The following is a 16,911-nucleotide window of genomic DNA, read 5'->3' on the forward strand; positions in this document are numbered from 1 at the left end:
AGAGACTATTGAATACTGAAAACGAACTGAGGGTTGAAGGGGAAGGGGGAGGGGGGAAGGGAGGTGGTGGTGATGGAGGAGGGCACTTGTGGGGAAGAGCACTGGATGTTATATGGAAACCAATTTGACAATAAACTATTAAAAAAAGGAGTTAGATGGTTAACCGACTGAGCCACCCAGGCGCCCCTCAAGTTCCTGCTTTCGATGCTTTGGAGTATATACCCAGAAATTGGATTGGTGGATCATACAGCAATGCTAGGTTTAACTTTCTGAGTTGCTGCCATACTATTTTCCATGATGGCGAAACCCTTTTTTTACATTCCCACCGGCAGGACACAAGAGTTCAACCTCACAGCCTATTCCAGCTTTTCACCACCATTAGCAATGGTGTCACGCCTTCACACAGATCTCCCCCTCCACCTGTGAGAGGATATCAGAATTGCCGGGTTCGACGGTGTATACATTTAAAATGATCTCAGCTGAGCCAAATCAGTCCCTGCAGTGTGGGAGGGGCCCCTTTCCCGCACCCCTGCCGCAGCGGACAGCGCTTGTTCGTCTTGCGGCTGAAGCCCCTCTTTCGCAGCGTCTCTTGGTTCATCTGTTTCAGATGCAGCTAAGTTCGTCCTGTCACTTGGGCTCAGCCCCTTGCTCTGCTCCCTGTGACATTTTCATGTAAGCAACATTAGGTCCCTCCAGTTCTGTCTGCTTTCTTTTCTCTGTCACCTTTGTAACAAAATTCAAGGGGTTCGCCATTTGGGGTACGTGGACATGAACAGAACCCAAGGAAGCGTTGAAAGCAAAGAACTGTTTGCTTCTTCTTACAAGGAAGGAGACAGGGAGACAGCTCTCACAGCGCCGTCTCCCCGGGGGTCTCATTCAGGAGGCGCTGAGCCAGTGTGTTAGGGGTGGGGGCAGGGAGCTGGCAGAGGGGCTTTTGGTTCAGCTGTGCGTGCCTAGCATGTCAACATGCTAGTGCACACATCAGTTGGGAAAATGGTGTAAAACTCTGCCAAGAGAAGCATTTATATTATACAAGTATAAATTTTATATTATAAAAATATTTTTAAAAATTTTAATGTATATTTTTGAGAGACAGAGCCTGAGCAAGGAAGGGGCAGAGAAAGAGGGAGACACAGAATCTGAAGCAGGCTGCAGGCTCGGAGCTGTCCACTCAGAGACCCATGTGGGGCTCGAACTCACGAACGGTGAGATCATCACCTAAGCCGAAGTCAGATGCTCAACCAACTGAGCCCCCCAGGAGCCCCTGTATTTATTATAATTAATTAAACGGAGTTACTTTATGACAAGTCGGGTGGGGGCTTCTGTGCTCAGCTCTGATCCAGCTCATATAAGGAGCTCTGAGGCGAGACACAGCCAGCAAGGGACCATGGGGTGAAACACCTAGCTAGCTGGGCATCTCCTTGGCTTGGAACTGCTGGTTCTGGAAAACAAACCACATTCCTTCTCTGCTTTTGTCCTTTCCCCTCCTCCCTTCTGCTCATAGCTTTCTAGCCTCTTATTTGAGTAACTTCTCACTGCATCCTAGCTATGAACGCTTTGTCACCTTCCACCTTGTGCTCACTTTCTGCCTCAACCAGGCTCTGCCTGTCTGTCTTTCTGGCCGCCTCTTGTCTGTCCTCCCCTCTTTGTCATGCAGTCTCTGTGAATCTCCTTCATACTCCTGGCTGGGCTGAGTGTCTCTCTCTCTCCCTTCTCTCCCTGGCCACTTGCTCTGTCACTCATGCTGGCTTGGGTCTCTGCCCTGGCTACTATTCTGGGATGTATGTGGACATTTGAGCAGCCCTGGGCTGTTCAGGGGCAGCCTGGAGGCTCTGGGGCCAAGGGCCCCCACAAGGGCCGAGGGCAAGAAGAACCAGAGAGTGACTGTTCCTGGCCTCGGCCCAAAGCCCAACCCAGGCTCCCAACACCAAGCCTTGGCCCCGGCCCCGGGGGTTCCCTTCCCCTCTCACCCCTCTCCCCACTCCGGGGGCCACTTCCTCCCTCCCTCTGCTCAGAGGGCGCCGATACCTTCTCAGACTAGCTCGGATCCACGCGTGCCTCGGCCACAAGCAATCAGCAGATCGCTCTCCGGGCAGGAACCCGAGAGGAGAAAGGAGAAAAGAGGAAGAGGCAGCCTTCCCGGCCCACCCGTCGGTCAGGCCCAGGCCGGTTGCCCCGCCCTTCCTGGAGCCGGGGCGGCGCTACTGGGGCTGGGCCAGGCACCCCCCCCAACTCCGCCTTCCCTGGCAGGTGCTGGTGAAGGCCTGGAGCTGTGGGTGGATGACAGACCCGTGAGTCACAGACGGTGATGGAGCCTCAGCATTCCCATAATGAATGGTTTCCTGTGCCAAGGCTGCAGGACAAGGAGAAGCTGGCTGGAGAATGCGAACCCGGGCTGTGCTCTCCTGGGCCGAGTGCTCAGCCCCAGACACGGGCTGCCTCCAGCATCCTCTACTGGGGAACACAGGAGAGCTGTGCCCGATGTAGGGGAGCCTGGCAGCAAGCGTGGGCACCCTGAGCACAAGAGCTTTCTCTCCACATCCTCACACTGGTTGTCAGGGTGGGTGCATATTCCTAAGTGCTCTGGAGACCTAAGTGAGAGACAGTCAGCGCAGGAACTGGGCACCGTTGTAGTCAAGGGTGGACAGAAGAACGGTCCCAAGGAGAAGGGGAGAACAAAGCTGGCAGCTCGGTGTCCTGTGGGGTCCTGCACTGTCACTGTTGGGAAGACCAGGGGACTCATTAGAGTCTGTGGACTGGTGGTGGGTCCTAGGGCTGATGACTGCAGTGTGGTCCAGACGTTGGCAGGACCCATGTGCACGAGCACGTTAGGATTGTGGTGGTGATGAAAAGACTGGATACATTGTTTTATTAATTAGCTTATTTTTTAAAGTTTATTTATTTTCAGAGAGAGAGAGAGAGCACTCTTGAGAGGGGCAGAGAGAGAGAGGGAGAAAATCCCAAGCAGACTCCTCGCCGTCAGTGCAGAGCCTCTGGCAGAGCCCCAGGGCCCCACCTGAGGCTCCATCCCAGCAACTGTGAGATCAGGACTTGAGCCGGTATCAAGAATCCCATGCTTCAGCAATTGAGCCACACAGATGCCCCAGAAACATTTTTAAAGATCAATAAAAACCTGCGCTTCAAAATTAAAAAATAGGGGTGCGTGGTTGACTCAGTAAGTGCAGCACGGGACTCCTTATCTCAGGGTGGTGAGTTCAAGACTCATGGTGGGCATAGAGCATACTTGAATAAAAAAGGGGTACGTGAGTGGCTCAGTCAGTTAAGCATCCAACATTGGCTCACGTCATGATCTCCTGGTTCATGACTTCAAGCCCCAAGGTGGGCTCTGTGCTGACAGCTCAGAGCCTGGAGTCTTCTTCGGATTCTGTGTCTCTCCCTCTCTCTCTGACTCTGTTCTGCTTGCACTCTGTCTCTCAAAAATAAACGTTAAAAAAATCCTTTTTAAAGCAATAAAAATAAGACAAAAAGACTACTTAACAGATACAGGGCTTTCTTCCAGGGAGATAAATATGTTCTGTAATTAGTTAGAGGTAGTGGTTGGCAGCACTGGGAATGTATTGACATAAAATACTATATCACATATATTATACATAGAATTTCTTTTATTACATGTCCTATGTTGCTAGACATCCATTATATATAATAGCTACACATACGGTACAAATATGTAATATTTTAATTCTGTAAAATTATATAATGTAACATGTATAACATCGTATATATGTTGTATATAGAAAATATGGCATATAATAGAAATCACGACAAAATACTATAAGACGGTTAATTCCGTTATGTAAATTTTGCCTCCATAAAAATAAAGGGGAAAAAAGGCAAAGTGCGTGCCCCGTCAGCTCCGACCTTTACTGGTGTCGGCCAATTGTGCTGCGTAGCCCAGATTACTTTTCCCGGGACGAATTAAGGGGAGAGGAACCAGCGGCCTGGACTCCAGCCCGCACTGGAGCGGGGCGGGGCCACGCGGCTCGCGGGCCCGCCCATGCTGCCGTCAAGCGGCCTGAGACGTTTTGCGACAGGCAGCCAGGAACCGGGCGCCTTCGCTGGCTCGCTTTCCGGCCGGGGCGCGGGGCGCCTGGGTGCCTCCGCCGGCCCTTCTTGCTTCTCCCCGGGACCCTTGGCTCCTGACCCCGGTGGCAGCTGGTCTGTGGCGGGAGGTCGGGGCCGGTCCGGCTCCGGCCTGCCCTGCGAGGTGACCTTGGTCGAGTGCCCGGTCGCGCGGCGCCCTGTCAGGGACCCAGTTCTCCGGCGGCCGAGGACACAGACGCGGAGCGGCCCCACGGGCCGCCTCGTGGCAGGGGAAGCGCCAGGCCGCCGGGGGCGGAGCGGGGCAGCTCGGTCTGGGCGGGGGAGATGCCCCTGCATGTGAAATGGCCGTTCCCCACGGTGCCGCCGTTCACCTGGACCCTGGCCAGCAGCGTCGTCATGGGCCTGGTGGGCACCTACAGCTGCTTCTGGACCAGTGAGTGGGCCTGAAGCCGAGGCAGGGTCGGCCACGGCTGTCCACGCCCAGCCAGAGTTGGGGTTCGGGGTTGCGGGCGCGGGAAGGGTTAGTTTGGCCGGTGAGGGGGGAGAGCCCTGGGCCCCGGGGACTGTGAGGCCAAGACCCCTCCCCACAGTCCGTCTCTCTTCCCAGAGTACATGAACCACCTCACCGTCCACAACAAGGAGGTGCTGTATGAGCTCATCGAGAACCGAGGCCCGGCCACGCCCCTCATCACTGTTTCCAACCACCAGTCCTGCATGGACGACCCTCATCTCTGGGGTACCTGGCGCCGGTGTTCTGGGCACAGGGAGGCATGGAGAGAACCCGGGAGGGGTCAAACAAAACCAGAGCAAACGTCCTGCCCCCGGGCTCTTTCCGTAGCCCTGGCACTCCTGTTGCTGGGGTGTCCTGCTCCAGGAGTCAAAATACGATTTGTGGCCCCTTCAGTATCCTGTCAGAACAGGATTTGGAGGGAAAGAGGACGACGTGGTGGGGAAGTCTCTGCAGGGTCACGTGTGGTGGCCGCTTTACTTTGATGCACCAGGCCTGTGGCCCCCTCTGCCCTCTCTAAACCATCGAGGCTCATACTGGCGGTCCTGGCAAGGGAAGTCTGGGCTGGAGGACCTGGGTCCTGGTTCCAGGTTTGCTCCAGGCTGAGTTTGTACCCTTCAGCTCCCCTCGCCTGGGAGCCCACCTCCCCACCCGGAAGGTGACCACCTGCTCTGCAGACTTCATGGTCTCCAGTAACCCAAATGGCTGGCTCAGGGAGGTGCCCAGGTCTTGCATGGATGACTGCGGGTTAGACTATTACGAGAAGATGGTTGCACAAATTGCAGCCTTTCAGAGCTCTCCCTGGCCGTCAGGCAGAGAAGGGCCCGAAGAGTGCCACAGGCAGATCCCTGGGGCCAAGCAGGAGCCTTTAGAGCAAGTCAGTAGCCTGCACTCAGGTGGTGGCAGTGGCCGTGGAGGGAGAGGTGTCCGAGAATACGCAGTGCCGGAATATGTCAGGGTGTCGGGCAGGCCAGATGTGCCGACTCTTAGGCTGTGGGTCGGGGCAGGATGGAAGGAGGAGCCAGGGGCAACTTGGGGGGCCAGCCCAAGGGTCTGTAACGTGCCGCTTTGGACCATAGGTAACGGGTAGTGCTGCTGCCCTTGTGCCCCGTCTTCTGGAACTGGGAGACCAAAAAGATGTTCCCTGTGGACAAGGCAGGTTGGGTCATGAAGCCTTTCCTTCTCTAGGGATCCTGAAACTCCGCCACATCTGGAACCTGAAGTTGATGCGTTGGTGAGGAGGAATGGGCCCCTCGCAGTGGGCCTGGCAGGCCTCACCCGTCTCTGCCCAGATTTGCCCTCCTCCTGCTCTGCCCAGGAGGCGGCATCCAGCAGTACAGGCAGGGCACGGGGTGGGGTTCCACAGGCCCTCCTGGGCCGCGTTTCCACATTGCCACTGATGGCAGGCATCATGCTGGGGGGCCGGCAGGGTGTTAGGGTGCAGGGGGGCCGGGGATGACCGCATCTGTCCTTTCTCCAGGACTCCCGCGGCCGCAGACATCTGCTTCACCAGAGAGCTACACTCCCGCTTCTTCAGCCTGGGCAAGTGTGTGCCCGTTTGCCGAGGTGAGCCGGGCCCCTGGGGAGTAGCCCTGCGCGTGCTAGCGGGTGCAGGGAGGCGCTTTGGGGGGCCTTTTCTGGCTTCTTGGGAACAGGGGCTGTGGCTGCTGCTTCTGGCCTAGCAGCCCTGGGCGGGCAGGGACCCAGGCGGGACATGCCGCCTGGGAACAAAGGGAGCCCGGAGCCGCTGCTCCGCTGCTGCAAGTCCCGGTTGCATCGCGTGGTCACTGCGGGTGTGGCAGTGGCTACTGGAGGAGGGATGGCTTCCCGGAGAGCACTCATCCGATTGGGAATGCCTAAGGGTCGTGTGAAGCCGGGACTCTGGCATCAGAAGTACACGAGGCGTTGTCCACAGCCTCTTCCCTCAAGGGTGTTGCTAAGGGACCCCATGGTGGCACTGTGGTGTGGCGTCCTCCGTGTCTGATGGCAGTCGCATGTTCTGGATGCTGCAGGGTTTGGGAGAACAATCAGGCTCGCGAGGTGATGGTGTGACAAATGTGGAGGTTCCAGAACAATCATGTTAAGAATGTTGGACTGTTGTCTCATCGGGGTAGTGATGTGCTCTCATCTGTTCTTCCAAGAGAGTGGCCTGGCTGCCGCCTGGCTGGTGGCCGGGAGAGAGCCCAGTAGAGGCAGGGGGCCCGACGAGGGACTGTCTCAGTGGTCCTGGCACCAGGGCATGGGAGCCGGGCCTCTGGGGGCCACTGCCGACAGCTGGAGGAGGGCAGCGCTCGGGAGGCAAAGTTGAGGGGACTGGTTGATAGATTGGCTATGGTGGTGGTGAGGGGGAGAAGACGGCTCAAAGATGACATTAGGTGATATCTGCTGACACTGAGCCACTGGGAGGAGGGTGAGAGAGACACCGGTCCCAAAGGTGCGGTGACAGAGGATTGTGAAGCAGGTGGCTGCGACTCTCCAGGAGCCAAAGCCTCGGCCTCCCGGCTCCAGCCTCTCTTATTTCGCGGCTCGTCTGATGCCAGCGAGCACCAACGACACAGCTGGCATCCTGACAGGTCACGTGCCTGCGGCGTGTTCCATGCTGGGCCGTGAGTACCTCTGGCACCAGTGTCCATGTGATGTCCTTCTGACGAGAACGAGCGGTGCCCGGGTGCTCCGGGTGCTCCGTGCCCTGCTGCTCTGGCTGTTTCCTTTGGGGCCGTTTCCTTGGGGACCCTCTCACGGGGCTTCTGGCTTCTTGTTCTCCAGCAGGAGCTGCTGAAGGGAATGCATCTCGGGTGGGGAGGGAGCTGCCGAGGTAGGGGGAGGGCCCGTTCTGGAACTCAAAAGATCATTTGGGATTATGTTGGGGACTCGACCACTAACCAAGTGGCAAAAGTAGAGGAGAGGTTGCAGAGAGGGAGGGCAGACGGCGAGCAGGACGGCGCCTCGGAGCGCAGCGGGAGAGACGCGCCACCAAGGCGGCAGTTTCTTGTTTCTAGCAGTCAAAGTGAAACGTGGTCAAACGCAATAAAGTCATCTCTGAGGCCTGGGGGCTCTACGCGGGTCCCCCGGTCCCTGAGTCTCGGCTCCTCTCTTCTGCAGCCTCACACAGAGGACTTTCACGTCCACCTTTTGAAAAAATATTATGTATTTATTTGTTATTCTTAACGTTTGTTTATTTTTGAGAGAAAGCGCACACAAGCTGGGGAGGGGCAGAGAGAGGGGAAAGGGTTGGGGGTGGGGGACCTGAAGCGGGCGCCCGATGCAGTTCTCACAGACCATCAGACTGTGAGCCGGGCCCAAGTTGGACACTAAATTGACTCAGCCACCCAGGCACTCCTACTTGTTGTTTTTCAAGTTTATCCTTTTTTGAGGAATCTCTAAACATGAAGCTCGAACTCATGACCCCAAGATCAAGAGTCATGTCCTCTTCTGACTGAGCCCGCTGGGCACCCTCCATGTGCACTACGTGTCTTGTTCTTTTGGTCTGCATCGAAGTATTATTGCACTATTAAAATCCAAAACCAAAATCTCAAAGCTAAGCACTTCCAGGGAGAGAAAGTGGGCAGGCACAGGCGATTTGTCAGGCACATTTGATGTGTAGCCGAGAGCTAACGTGGTAAAGCAAAGAAAGCATCTGGCGTACTTGGCTTTTGTATTCTAAAATATTCCATCCCCACCCCCAGCATAGGCCTTATGATATGACACGAAGTATCGAAGTGTATGAGTTTTTCTTTTTTCTTTTTTTTTTATTGAACTAGAGTTGGCACATGTTACATCAGTTTCATGAGTGCAACATAGTGGTCAGAACTCTTTGTGTGACGCTCTCATCACCACAAGTGTAGATTTGGATCATCTGTGACTACACAACACTGTCACAACGCCGTTGACCATATCCCCTGTGCTGGACCTTCCATTCACGTGACTTCTATTCATCCCGTACCTGAGAGCCTGTATGTCTCATTCTCCTTCATCGATTTTGTCTTTCCCTCTACCCCTGGCCCTCTGGCAGCCTCAGTTTCTCTGTATTTATGAGTCTGTTTCTGCTTCTTATTTGTTTATCCATTTGTTTTGATTTTGATATTTCACGTAAGTGAAATCATATGGTACTTATTTTTTTCTGAATTATTTCACTTAGCATAAAACCCTCTGGGTCCGTCCATGTTGTGGCGGATGGCGAGATCTCATTCTTCTTTGCAGCTGAGTAATGTTACATTGTGTCTGTCTGTGTCTGTCTGTGTATACACCACATCTTTATTCATCTCTCGATGGACACAGGATTGTTTCCCTGTCTTGGCTATTGTGAAGCTGCAGTAACACAGGGGTACATATGTCTTTTCAAATTAGTGTTTTTGTTTTCTTTGGGTAAATAGTAGTGGAATTACTGGATCATATGGTATTTTTATTTTTTAATATTTTTTGAGAGAGAGAGAAAACTAGTGAGCGGGGCGGGGGGCAGTGAGAGACAGAGAGACAGAGACAGAGAGAGAGAATCCCAAGCAGGCTCTGCACTATAGCACAGAGTCCAATGTACGGCTCAAATTCAAGAACCATGAGATCATGACCTGCTCATGAGTCAGATGCTTAACAGACTGAGCCCCCAGGTGCCCTTCTTTTTATCTTTTTTTGAGGAAGCTCCATAGTGTTTTCCACGGTGGCTGTACCGATTTTTGTTCCCAGCACCAGTGCATGAGGCTCCTTTTTCGCCTCCTCACCAGCACTTGTTACTGCTTTTCTTTTTGCTACTAGCCACTCTGACACCTGTGAGGTGGTACCTCAGTGTGGCTTTGATTCTACTTCCCTGATGATGAGTGCTGCTGAGCATCTTTTCATGTGTCTGTTGGCCATCTGGGTGTCTTCTCTGGAGAAGTGTCTAGCTTTTTAAATTGGATTATTTGAGATTTTTGGTGTTGAGTTGTATACGTTCTTTACATAGTTTGGATGTTTGGATATTAACCAACCCCTTATTGGAAATTCCTTTGCAGACATCTTCCCCCATTCAGTAGGTTGCCTCCTCTTCTCGTTGGTGGCTTCCTATGCTGTGCTATTGCTATGCAGCAGCCTTTTCTTCTGCTGTGGTTGCAATAGTTATTTTTGCTTCTATGTCCCTTCTCTGAGGAGCTGTATCTAGAAAAATGTTAAGGCCAGTGTCAAAGAGCTTACTGCCTACGTTTTCTTCTAGGAGTTTTATAGTTTCAGGTCTCACATTCAGGTCTTTAATCCATTTTGAGTTTATTTTTGTGTGTAGTGATAGAAAGTGGTCCTCTTTCACAGATTCTTTTGCATGTAGCTGTCCAGTTTTCCCAGTACCGGCTGGTGAAGAGATTGCCTTTTCCCCATTGTTTATTCCTGCCTTATTTGTTGCAGATCAACTGATCGTAAAGCATCGGTTTCTTTCTGGGCTCTCTCTTCCGTTCCATTGATCCGCGTGTCTGTTCTTGTGCCAGCACCGCTCTTGAGGTCTGGGATTGTGCTGCTTCAAGACTGCTTTGGCTCTTGTGTCTCTTGTGGTTTCATACAGATTTTAGGATTGTTTGTTCTACTTTTGTGGAAAATGCTGTTGGTATTTTGATATAGATTGCATTGGCTCTGTGGACTCTTTTGGGTCATATGGATATTTTAACAATATTAATTCTTCCAGTCCATGAGTGTGCAATATCTTCCAATTTGTTCATGTCGTCAATTTCTTTCATCAGTGTTTTATAGTTTTCAGAGTGCAAGCCTTTTACCTCCTTAGCTAAGTTTATTCCTAGGTATTTTGTTCTTTTTGTTGCAACTGTTAATTTCTCTTCCTGCTACTTTGTTATTAGCATATAGAAATGTAACAGATTCCATATGTTAATTTTGTATCCTGCAGCTTTACTGAGTTCATGTATTAGTTCTAATAGTTTTTGGTGGAGTCTAGAGTTTTCTACGTAGAGTATCATGTCACCTGCAAATAGAGACAAGCTTAATTTCTTCTTTACCAACATGTGTGCCTCTTATTTCTTTTTGCTGCCTGACTGCTGTGGCCAGGACTTCCAGTACAGCTGAATAAAGGTGGCGGGAGAGTGACTTCCTTATCTTGTTCCTGGCCTTCAGGGGAAAGGCCTCAGTTTTTCCCCATTGAGGATGATGTTTGCTGTGCGATTTTCATATATAAAGCCTTTATTATGTTGAAGTATGTTCCCTCTAAACTGACTTTGTTGAGAGGGTTTTTTTTTTTTAAGAACAGATGTTGAATTTTGTCAGATGCTTTTTCTGCATATATTGCGATGATCATATGATTGTTATCCTTCATTTTGTTAATGTCGGGTATTACACTGATCAGTTTGTGGAATTGAACCATCTTTGCATCCCCGGAATAAATACCACTCTACTGTGGTGAATGATCTTTTGAATGCATTGTTGCATTTTTGCAATTAGGATCATCAGGGATATTGGCCTGTAGTTTTCTGTTTTTGTAATATCTTTGTCTGGGTTTGGTATCAGGGTCATGCGGCCTCCTAGAATGTATTTGAAAGCTTTCCTTCCTCTTCTATTTTTGGAATAGTTTGAGAAGAATAGGTATTAACTCTTGCTTAAATGTTTGACAGAATTCACCTGTGAATCCATCTGGTCCTGGACTTTCGTTTGTTGGGAGTCTTTTGATTACACATTCAAATAATCAGTTACTAGTAGTCGGCTGCTTCAGCTTTTCTATTTGTTTCTGATTCTGTTTTGCAAGACTGTATGTTTCTAGACATGTATCCGTTTCTTCCAGGTTGTCCAACTTGTTGGCATATAATTTTTCTTAGTAGTCTCTTATAATCCTTCGTTAAATATATTTAATTTTTTTTCACTTTTTAATTTTTTCAAATTAACTTATTTATTTTGAGACAGAGAGAGGGAGCACACACAAGCAGGGGAGGGGAAGAGAGAGAAAGATAGAGAATCTGAAACAGGCTCTGCACCAGCAGCATGGAGCCTGACATGAGGCTTGATCCCACAACCCTGGGACCATGACCTGAGCCAAAATCAACAGTCGGATGCTTAACTGACTGAGCCACCCAGGCGCCGCTCTTAGAATACTTTGTATATCTGTGGTATTTGCTGTTATTTCTCCTCTTTCATTTCTGATTTTATTTATTTGGGTTCTCTCTGTGTTTTTTTACATGTTTCTTTATTTTGAGAGAGAGAGAGAGACAGCAGGAACAGGAGAGGGACAGAGAGAGAGGGAGACACAGAATCCGAAGGAGCCTCCAGGCTCTGAGGGGTCAGCACAGAGCCCAACTTGGGGCTCGAACTCATGAACCACGAGATCATGACCTGAGCTGAAGTTGGATGCTTAACCCACTGAGCCCCTCAGGTGCCCTTCCACTCTGGTCTTTATTATTTTCTTCTTTCTACTACCTTTGGGTTTTGTTCTTCTTTTTCTAGTTCTTTCAGGTATAAGGTTAGATTGTTTATTTGTGATTTTTCATGTTTCTCCAGGTCAGCCTGTATCACTATACATTTCCTTCTTAGAACTGCTTTGCTATGTCCCAAAGCCTTGGGAGCATTTTCATTAGTATAAATTTTGATTTCAAGCTGGATGCAGTTGCACCAGTGGCTCAGAAGGAAGTGACACCTCTGAAGGCCACCTGCTAGTAGTTAGCGCTGTTGCAAGTCGGGGACGAGTGCACTCACGGTGCCCCTCACCTCCCGCCCGTCACTGAGCTGCTGGGCCAGGTCCCGACTGGGTTGGGTTGAGACTCCTGGAAGCCTCACCAGCATCTTCTAAAGACTCGGCTTCTAAAAGGCCATTCCTTCGTGCACCGGCCTGAGACAGGCCCAGTGTGTGGCTCCTCCTCTATATGACATGGCTCTCTCTACTTGATAAGTGTGTCTGTCACCGTCCACTGTATGGACAAGGTTGAGGGGATTCTTAGCGCATGTGGTCACAGTTGTCTCCACGGGACTCCCAGTTGGAAGTCAGTAGATAGCATTAGGTATGTGTGTCTGTGTTGTTGCTAACTGCCAGGCCATCTGGGTCCAGCGCCACGGTCCCCAGGTGTCTCCAGGTGACCCCAGGTGAGTGTTGTTAGCCTTAGACCAATGCCGCTCCCCGTTTCTCAGCCTTTCCCAACTCAGTGACCCTGTGTTCCATCAGATGTTCCCCCTTTTCCAAGAGGCCTCGGTAACTGAGAGTCTAGCTTCAGAGGGAGTGGAGCCCTGTGAGGGGTGAAGGGGTCAGCCGAGGGGCGGGATGGCGGTGGCCAGGGGCCCGGGCAGGGCAGGGAGGCCCGGAAGGAATGGCTGCCGGCACAAGCCTAGTCAAGACCGCAGGACAGGGTTGCTGTCCAGGATCCTGGGCCCAAGTGAGGCTGGAGATCATGAATAGAGTTGGTTTGCTCGGTGGGAGGCTCTCCCCCAGGCTGGTGCATCCTAAGGAGAAAGAAGGCTGCGAGGGCTGGAGCGGGAGGGCGGGCAGGAGAGTGCTGGGCTGACCCAGGGGGCCCGGGAGGACGCCGTCTGTGGGCGTCCATGGCGCAGTGCTCGAGGCTGTGGCGGGGCCAGCAGGTAGAAGGTGGGGGCTCAGGGGGGTGAAGGACTTGCCAGTTAAGGATTCTGGTCGGAGGCTGAGACAACGATGCTGCCTTGCACACGGCAGGTACCTAGAGGTCTAGAGAACAGTCTGAACAAGGCGTGTCAAGGGCGCAGTGCAGCCAGGGCTGAGTCCCCAGAGACAGCTGTCGGAGGACATGCACCATGGACGGTGCAGTGGAGGATGAGGAAGTCCTTGAGCTGTTGCTTGGTTCCCAGGGGAAGGAGGGAGCCCGGGAAGAAAGGGGACTGATGGCATGTGCCTCTCTTGGCAGGGGATGGTGTCTACCAGAAGGGAATGGACTTCATTTTGGAGAAGCTCAACCATGGGGACTGGGTGCACATCTTCCCAGAAGGTCAGTGTGGTTGGTGGGATTGTGCACTGCACCAGCTCCCAAGCCTCACCTCTGTCCTCTCTCTCCACAGGGAAAGTGAACATGAGCTCTGAGTTCCTACGCTTTAAGTGGGGTACGCACTGCTGAGCCCATGCGGCTGGGTCAGACTGTGGCAAACGGGACAGATGGGTGTGTCGGTTGTAGCGGGAAGGGGACAGGGGCTGAGACAAGGGCAGGGGAGCTGGAGCAGGGGAGTTGGTTTGAACCGGAAGAGGGCAGGGGGCAGGGGCGGCTCTGCTCCTGTGTTGATGTTCCCGCCTGTCCCCGGGGCAGGAATCGGACGCCTGATTGCCGAGTGTCATCTCAACCCTGTCATCCTGCCGCTGTGGCATGTGGGTGAGCGTCCCTCTTGGGCTAAGGCTGTGGCCTGGGCCAGGGGGCAGGAGACGCGGGGCTTCCCTAGGCTTTGGGGGTTACCACTGGCTGGCAGGGAGGGGGCCTTGGGGGTAGGGGCCGGGGCGCCATCTGTTCCCAGGTCACCATGCTTGCCCCACGCCCACCTCCTGGCCTCTGTCTGCTGTGCTGCAGGAATGAACGACGTGCTACCTAACAGCCCACCTTACTTCCCCCGCTTTGGACAGGTGCGTAGGGGCCGTTGACCTTCACGTGTCCATCTGTCTACCATGTGTGTCGTGTCTCCCACTCAGCACTGCTGAAGCCAGCTTCAGGAGGAGCTGCGCTTGAAGCTGCAGCAGGGGGACCGAGTGGAACAGAGGGAGAGGGACTTCCTGGCACCAAGGCCGGTAGAAGGAGAGCAAGAGGAATCAGGCCGGGAGGGATGAGCCCTGGGGTTTGGATAAGACAGGATGTCTAGAGCATGGATGGCAGGATTTGAATGTCACTGAGCCTGGTCACTTTGTCTTAAAGAGGAAAAGTGTCTGTGAGGGAGCACACAGTGACTTAGGGGCAGGACTTGGCTCCTGGCTCTCTGCGGTGGTTGGGCCATGGCTCTGGGCACTCTCCCGGTTTCTGTCACCCACTGGTGGCCGGTCTCCCTACAGAAAATCACTGTGCTGATCGGCAAGCCCTTCAGTGCCCTGCCTGTACTCGAACGGCTCCGGGCAGAGAACAAGTCAGCCGTGAGTTGTCATCCTGCCCTGAACCCACTCCCTGTGCCGCCCTGTAGCTGTCTTAGCCTCTCCTGGCTCCCTCAGCCTCCCAGGGCTCCTGGGCAGAGCTCCCCAAGGGCCGCAGGCCAGCCTGAGTCCTTCCCCTCAGGTGGAGATGCGCAAAGCCCTGACTGACTTCATTCAGGAAGAATTCCAGCGCCTGAAGGTCCAGGCGGAGCAGCTGCACAACCACCTGCAGCCCGGGAGGTAGACAGCGCCCTGACCCCTTCCTGTTGGGGGGCGGCTGTTCCCGGCCCGGCCCCGGGAGAGAGGAGAGAGGCCGCTCTCGCCCAGGCCCCGCCCACTGGCCGCCAGGGCCGGCTCAGGGCTCCTGCCCTGCACGGACCTGAACTGGGGGACGGACTGAGGTTTTGAGGTCAGATACATTCTTCTAGACAGATTTGTGCATAACCCCGAGCGGGGATCCTGTCCTCGTTGGTGCGCATTCCCTCTGCTCTGAGCTGCTTCAGTTGAAGGAAGGGTTTTGCCTGCTTCTCCCACTTGGCCATGAAAGGAGGAAGAAATTTCGGCAGGGGCCCCCTTCCTCTCCCGGGGCTGGGATCAGGACGGAGGGTGTCTGACGGGGGGCAGGTGGCCAGGCCAGAACTCTGCACAGGGCTTCATGAGGCCCTTGGCTTGGCATCTACCCAATGGTCCGATCCGGAAGCTGTTCACTACGTCCTCAGGGACGGCCGTCGGCCACCTCTCCGTTCCGCCCACACTTCCCACAGGCGTGGGGTCCTCAGGCAGGGCCCAGTTTTTCGCCGTGAGCAGAAAGGCACCTATTGCCAGAAGTGAAATCCAGCTGATTGGAGCCTGTGGCGAGGGCCAGAGTCCCTACCACCTGCCCATGTTCCAGGGCCCAACCACTGCTCTGTCTTTGCCACCTCCCTGGCATCACCAGAGACCCCCGGGGCCTGGGTTTTCATGTTTTGCAACCAGTAAAGCATCTGTGGTGTTTTACGTCTGGCCTCTTCATAAGGGTGGGGATGGGTGGGCAGCCTGCTGGATGGGAAGGCGGGACCCTTAGAGTGACCAGGGCACTAGATGGGCGTCAGGCTCTCCGTGTGCACCAGTTGCATACAAGTTCAGTCATTACCTGTGATCCCCGTAACAGCCTTGCAAAAGTAGGGCTTAATCTCATTTTGCAGAGGCGGCAGAGCGAAGCTAATGGACTTGCTTCAAAAGCCAAATGCAGTAAGGTAGGAAGAAGCAGATAGCAACAGGGTGCTCCCGGGCTTGTTTCCACGGAGGGGGAGGTCCAAAGGGCCCAGCAAGCCTCCACGAGCCACAAGTGCTTTGATGGGAGGTGTGAAAGGGGACCCCTCAGTCGAGCTGGAGACCCCTGGTAGGAGCAGAGACTGGGCTGCAGGTGCTCCTGGTGCAGGCAGAAGCAAGTTCTCTGGAGGAAAATGAGCTCAGTTTAGGTCTCTGGGTATCAATAAATTAAACTCAACCAAAAAGACTGCACAAAGGTCACAAGCACGAGGGACTGAAGCCTTGTGCTTAACGTCAGCAGAAACAGGAACAGGTTGAGACCTGTAGGAACTTCTGAAATTGACAGGGTCACATTATGGAAAATCAAACAAATGTGGAAGGGAATAAAAGATGGAACCGAGCGAGCCAGCAGCAAGAGAGGATTCAAACATGATTGGGACTGTAATTGTGTGTGAATCTGTCATTATTTCAAAATAAGAGATTTTGGGGCACCAGGGAGGCTCAGTCGGTTAAGCTTCTCTTAATTTCAGTTCAGATCATGACCCCATTGTGGGATTGAGCCCTGCGTCTGGCCCTCTGTCCTGACAGCACAGAGCCTGCTTGGGATTCTCTCTCTGCCCTGCCCCCACTTGCAGGCACTCTCAAAATAAACATTTTTTAGTGTTTGTTTATTCTTTGAGAGAGGCGGAGAGAGAGGAAGACACAGAGTCTGAAGCAGGCTCCAGGCTCTGAGCTGTCAGCATAGAGCCCAACACGGGGCTTGAACTCACGAACCATGAGATCATGACCTGAGCTGAAGTCAGATGCTTAACCAACTGAGCCACCCAGGTGCCCCTAAATAATCAAGATTTTAGAAATAAACTAATCAATATGACAAGTTGAATCTAAACTTTATATGGAAGCTCAATGGCACAAGAGGAGCCTCTTGAAAGGAAAGCGGCAGCAGGTGTCCGAGTTTCACATGAAGCTATAGGACTTGAGACCCAGGGGGGTGCTGGATAGACACGCTCACCGCTGGCGTGGCGTGGAGCGCCCCGAAGCGGGTCCAGAGCTAGATGCACACATCATACCAGAA

The 16,911-nt window shown here is 53.0% G+C and overlaps 2 protein-coding genes across 9 annotated transcripts in view; one reads left to right on the forward strand and one right to left on the reverse strand.

The window, feature by feature from the left end:
* The window catches only part of DNASE1L1 (deoxyribonuclease 1 like 1), a 6,079-nt gene extending 3,915 nt beyond the window's left edge, over nt 1-2,164 (reverse strand). For both annotated transcript variants that reach the window (XM_029930163.1, XM_029930164.1), the window contains exon 1: nt 2,029-2,164. The gene's annotated coding sequence lies outside the window, so the exon portion shown is untranslated. The remainder of the gene's footprint in view (nt 1-2,028) is intronic.
* Nucleotides 2,165-4,056: 1,892 nt separating this feature from the next.
* TAZ (tafazzin) lies at nt 4,057-15,581 on the forward strand. Of its 7 annotated transcripts, XM_029930341.1 has the most exons (11): nt 4,057-4,495; nt 4,670-4,798; nt 5,759-5,804; nt 6,051-6,136; nt 13,390-13,470; nt 13,541-13,582; nt 13,783-13,845; nt 14,038-14,090; nt 14,511-14,588; nt 14,728-14,825; nt 15,014-15,581. In XM_029930341.1, exons 1-11 carry the CDS (start codon nt 4,387-4,389, stop codon nt 15,027-15,029), a joined length of 801 nt encoding a protein of 266 aa, XP_029786201.1. In that variant the 5' UTR covers nt 4,057-4,386; the 3' UTR covers nt 15,030-15,581. The 7 variants fall into 7 exon arrangements, 5 of the variants coding, with proteins under 5 accessions (XP_029786201.1, XP_029786200.1, XP_029786204.1 ...); XR_003905081.1 differs by having other exon boundaries at nt 14,511-14,825; XM_029930342.1 differs by having other exon boundaries at nt 4,060-4,495; nt 14,728-15,581.
* Nucleotides 15,582-16,911: the final 1,330 nt, after the last annotated feature.

This window comes from Suricata suricatta, chromosome X (genome assembly GCF_006229205.1).
Source record: "Suricata suricatta isolate VVHF042 chromosome X, meerkat_22Aug2017_6uvM2_HiC, whole genome shotgun sequence".
Classification (NCBI taxonomy): Eukaryota; Metazoa; Chordata; class Mammalia; order Carnivora; family Herpestidae; genus Suricata; species Suricata suricatta.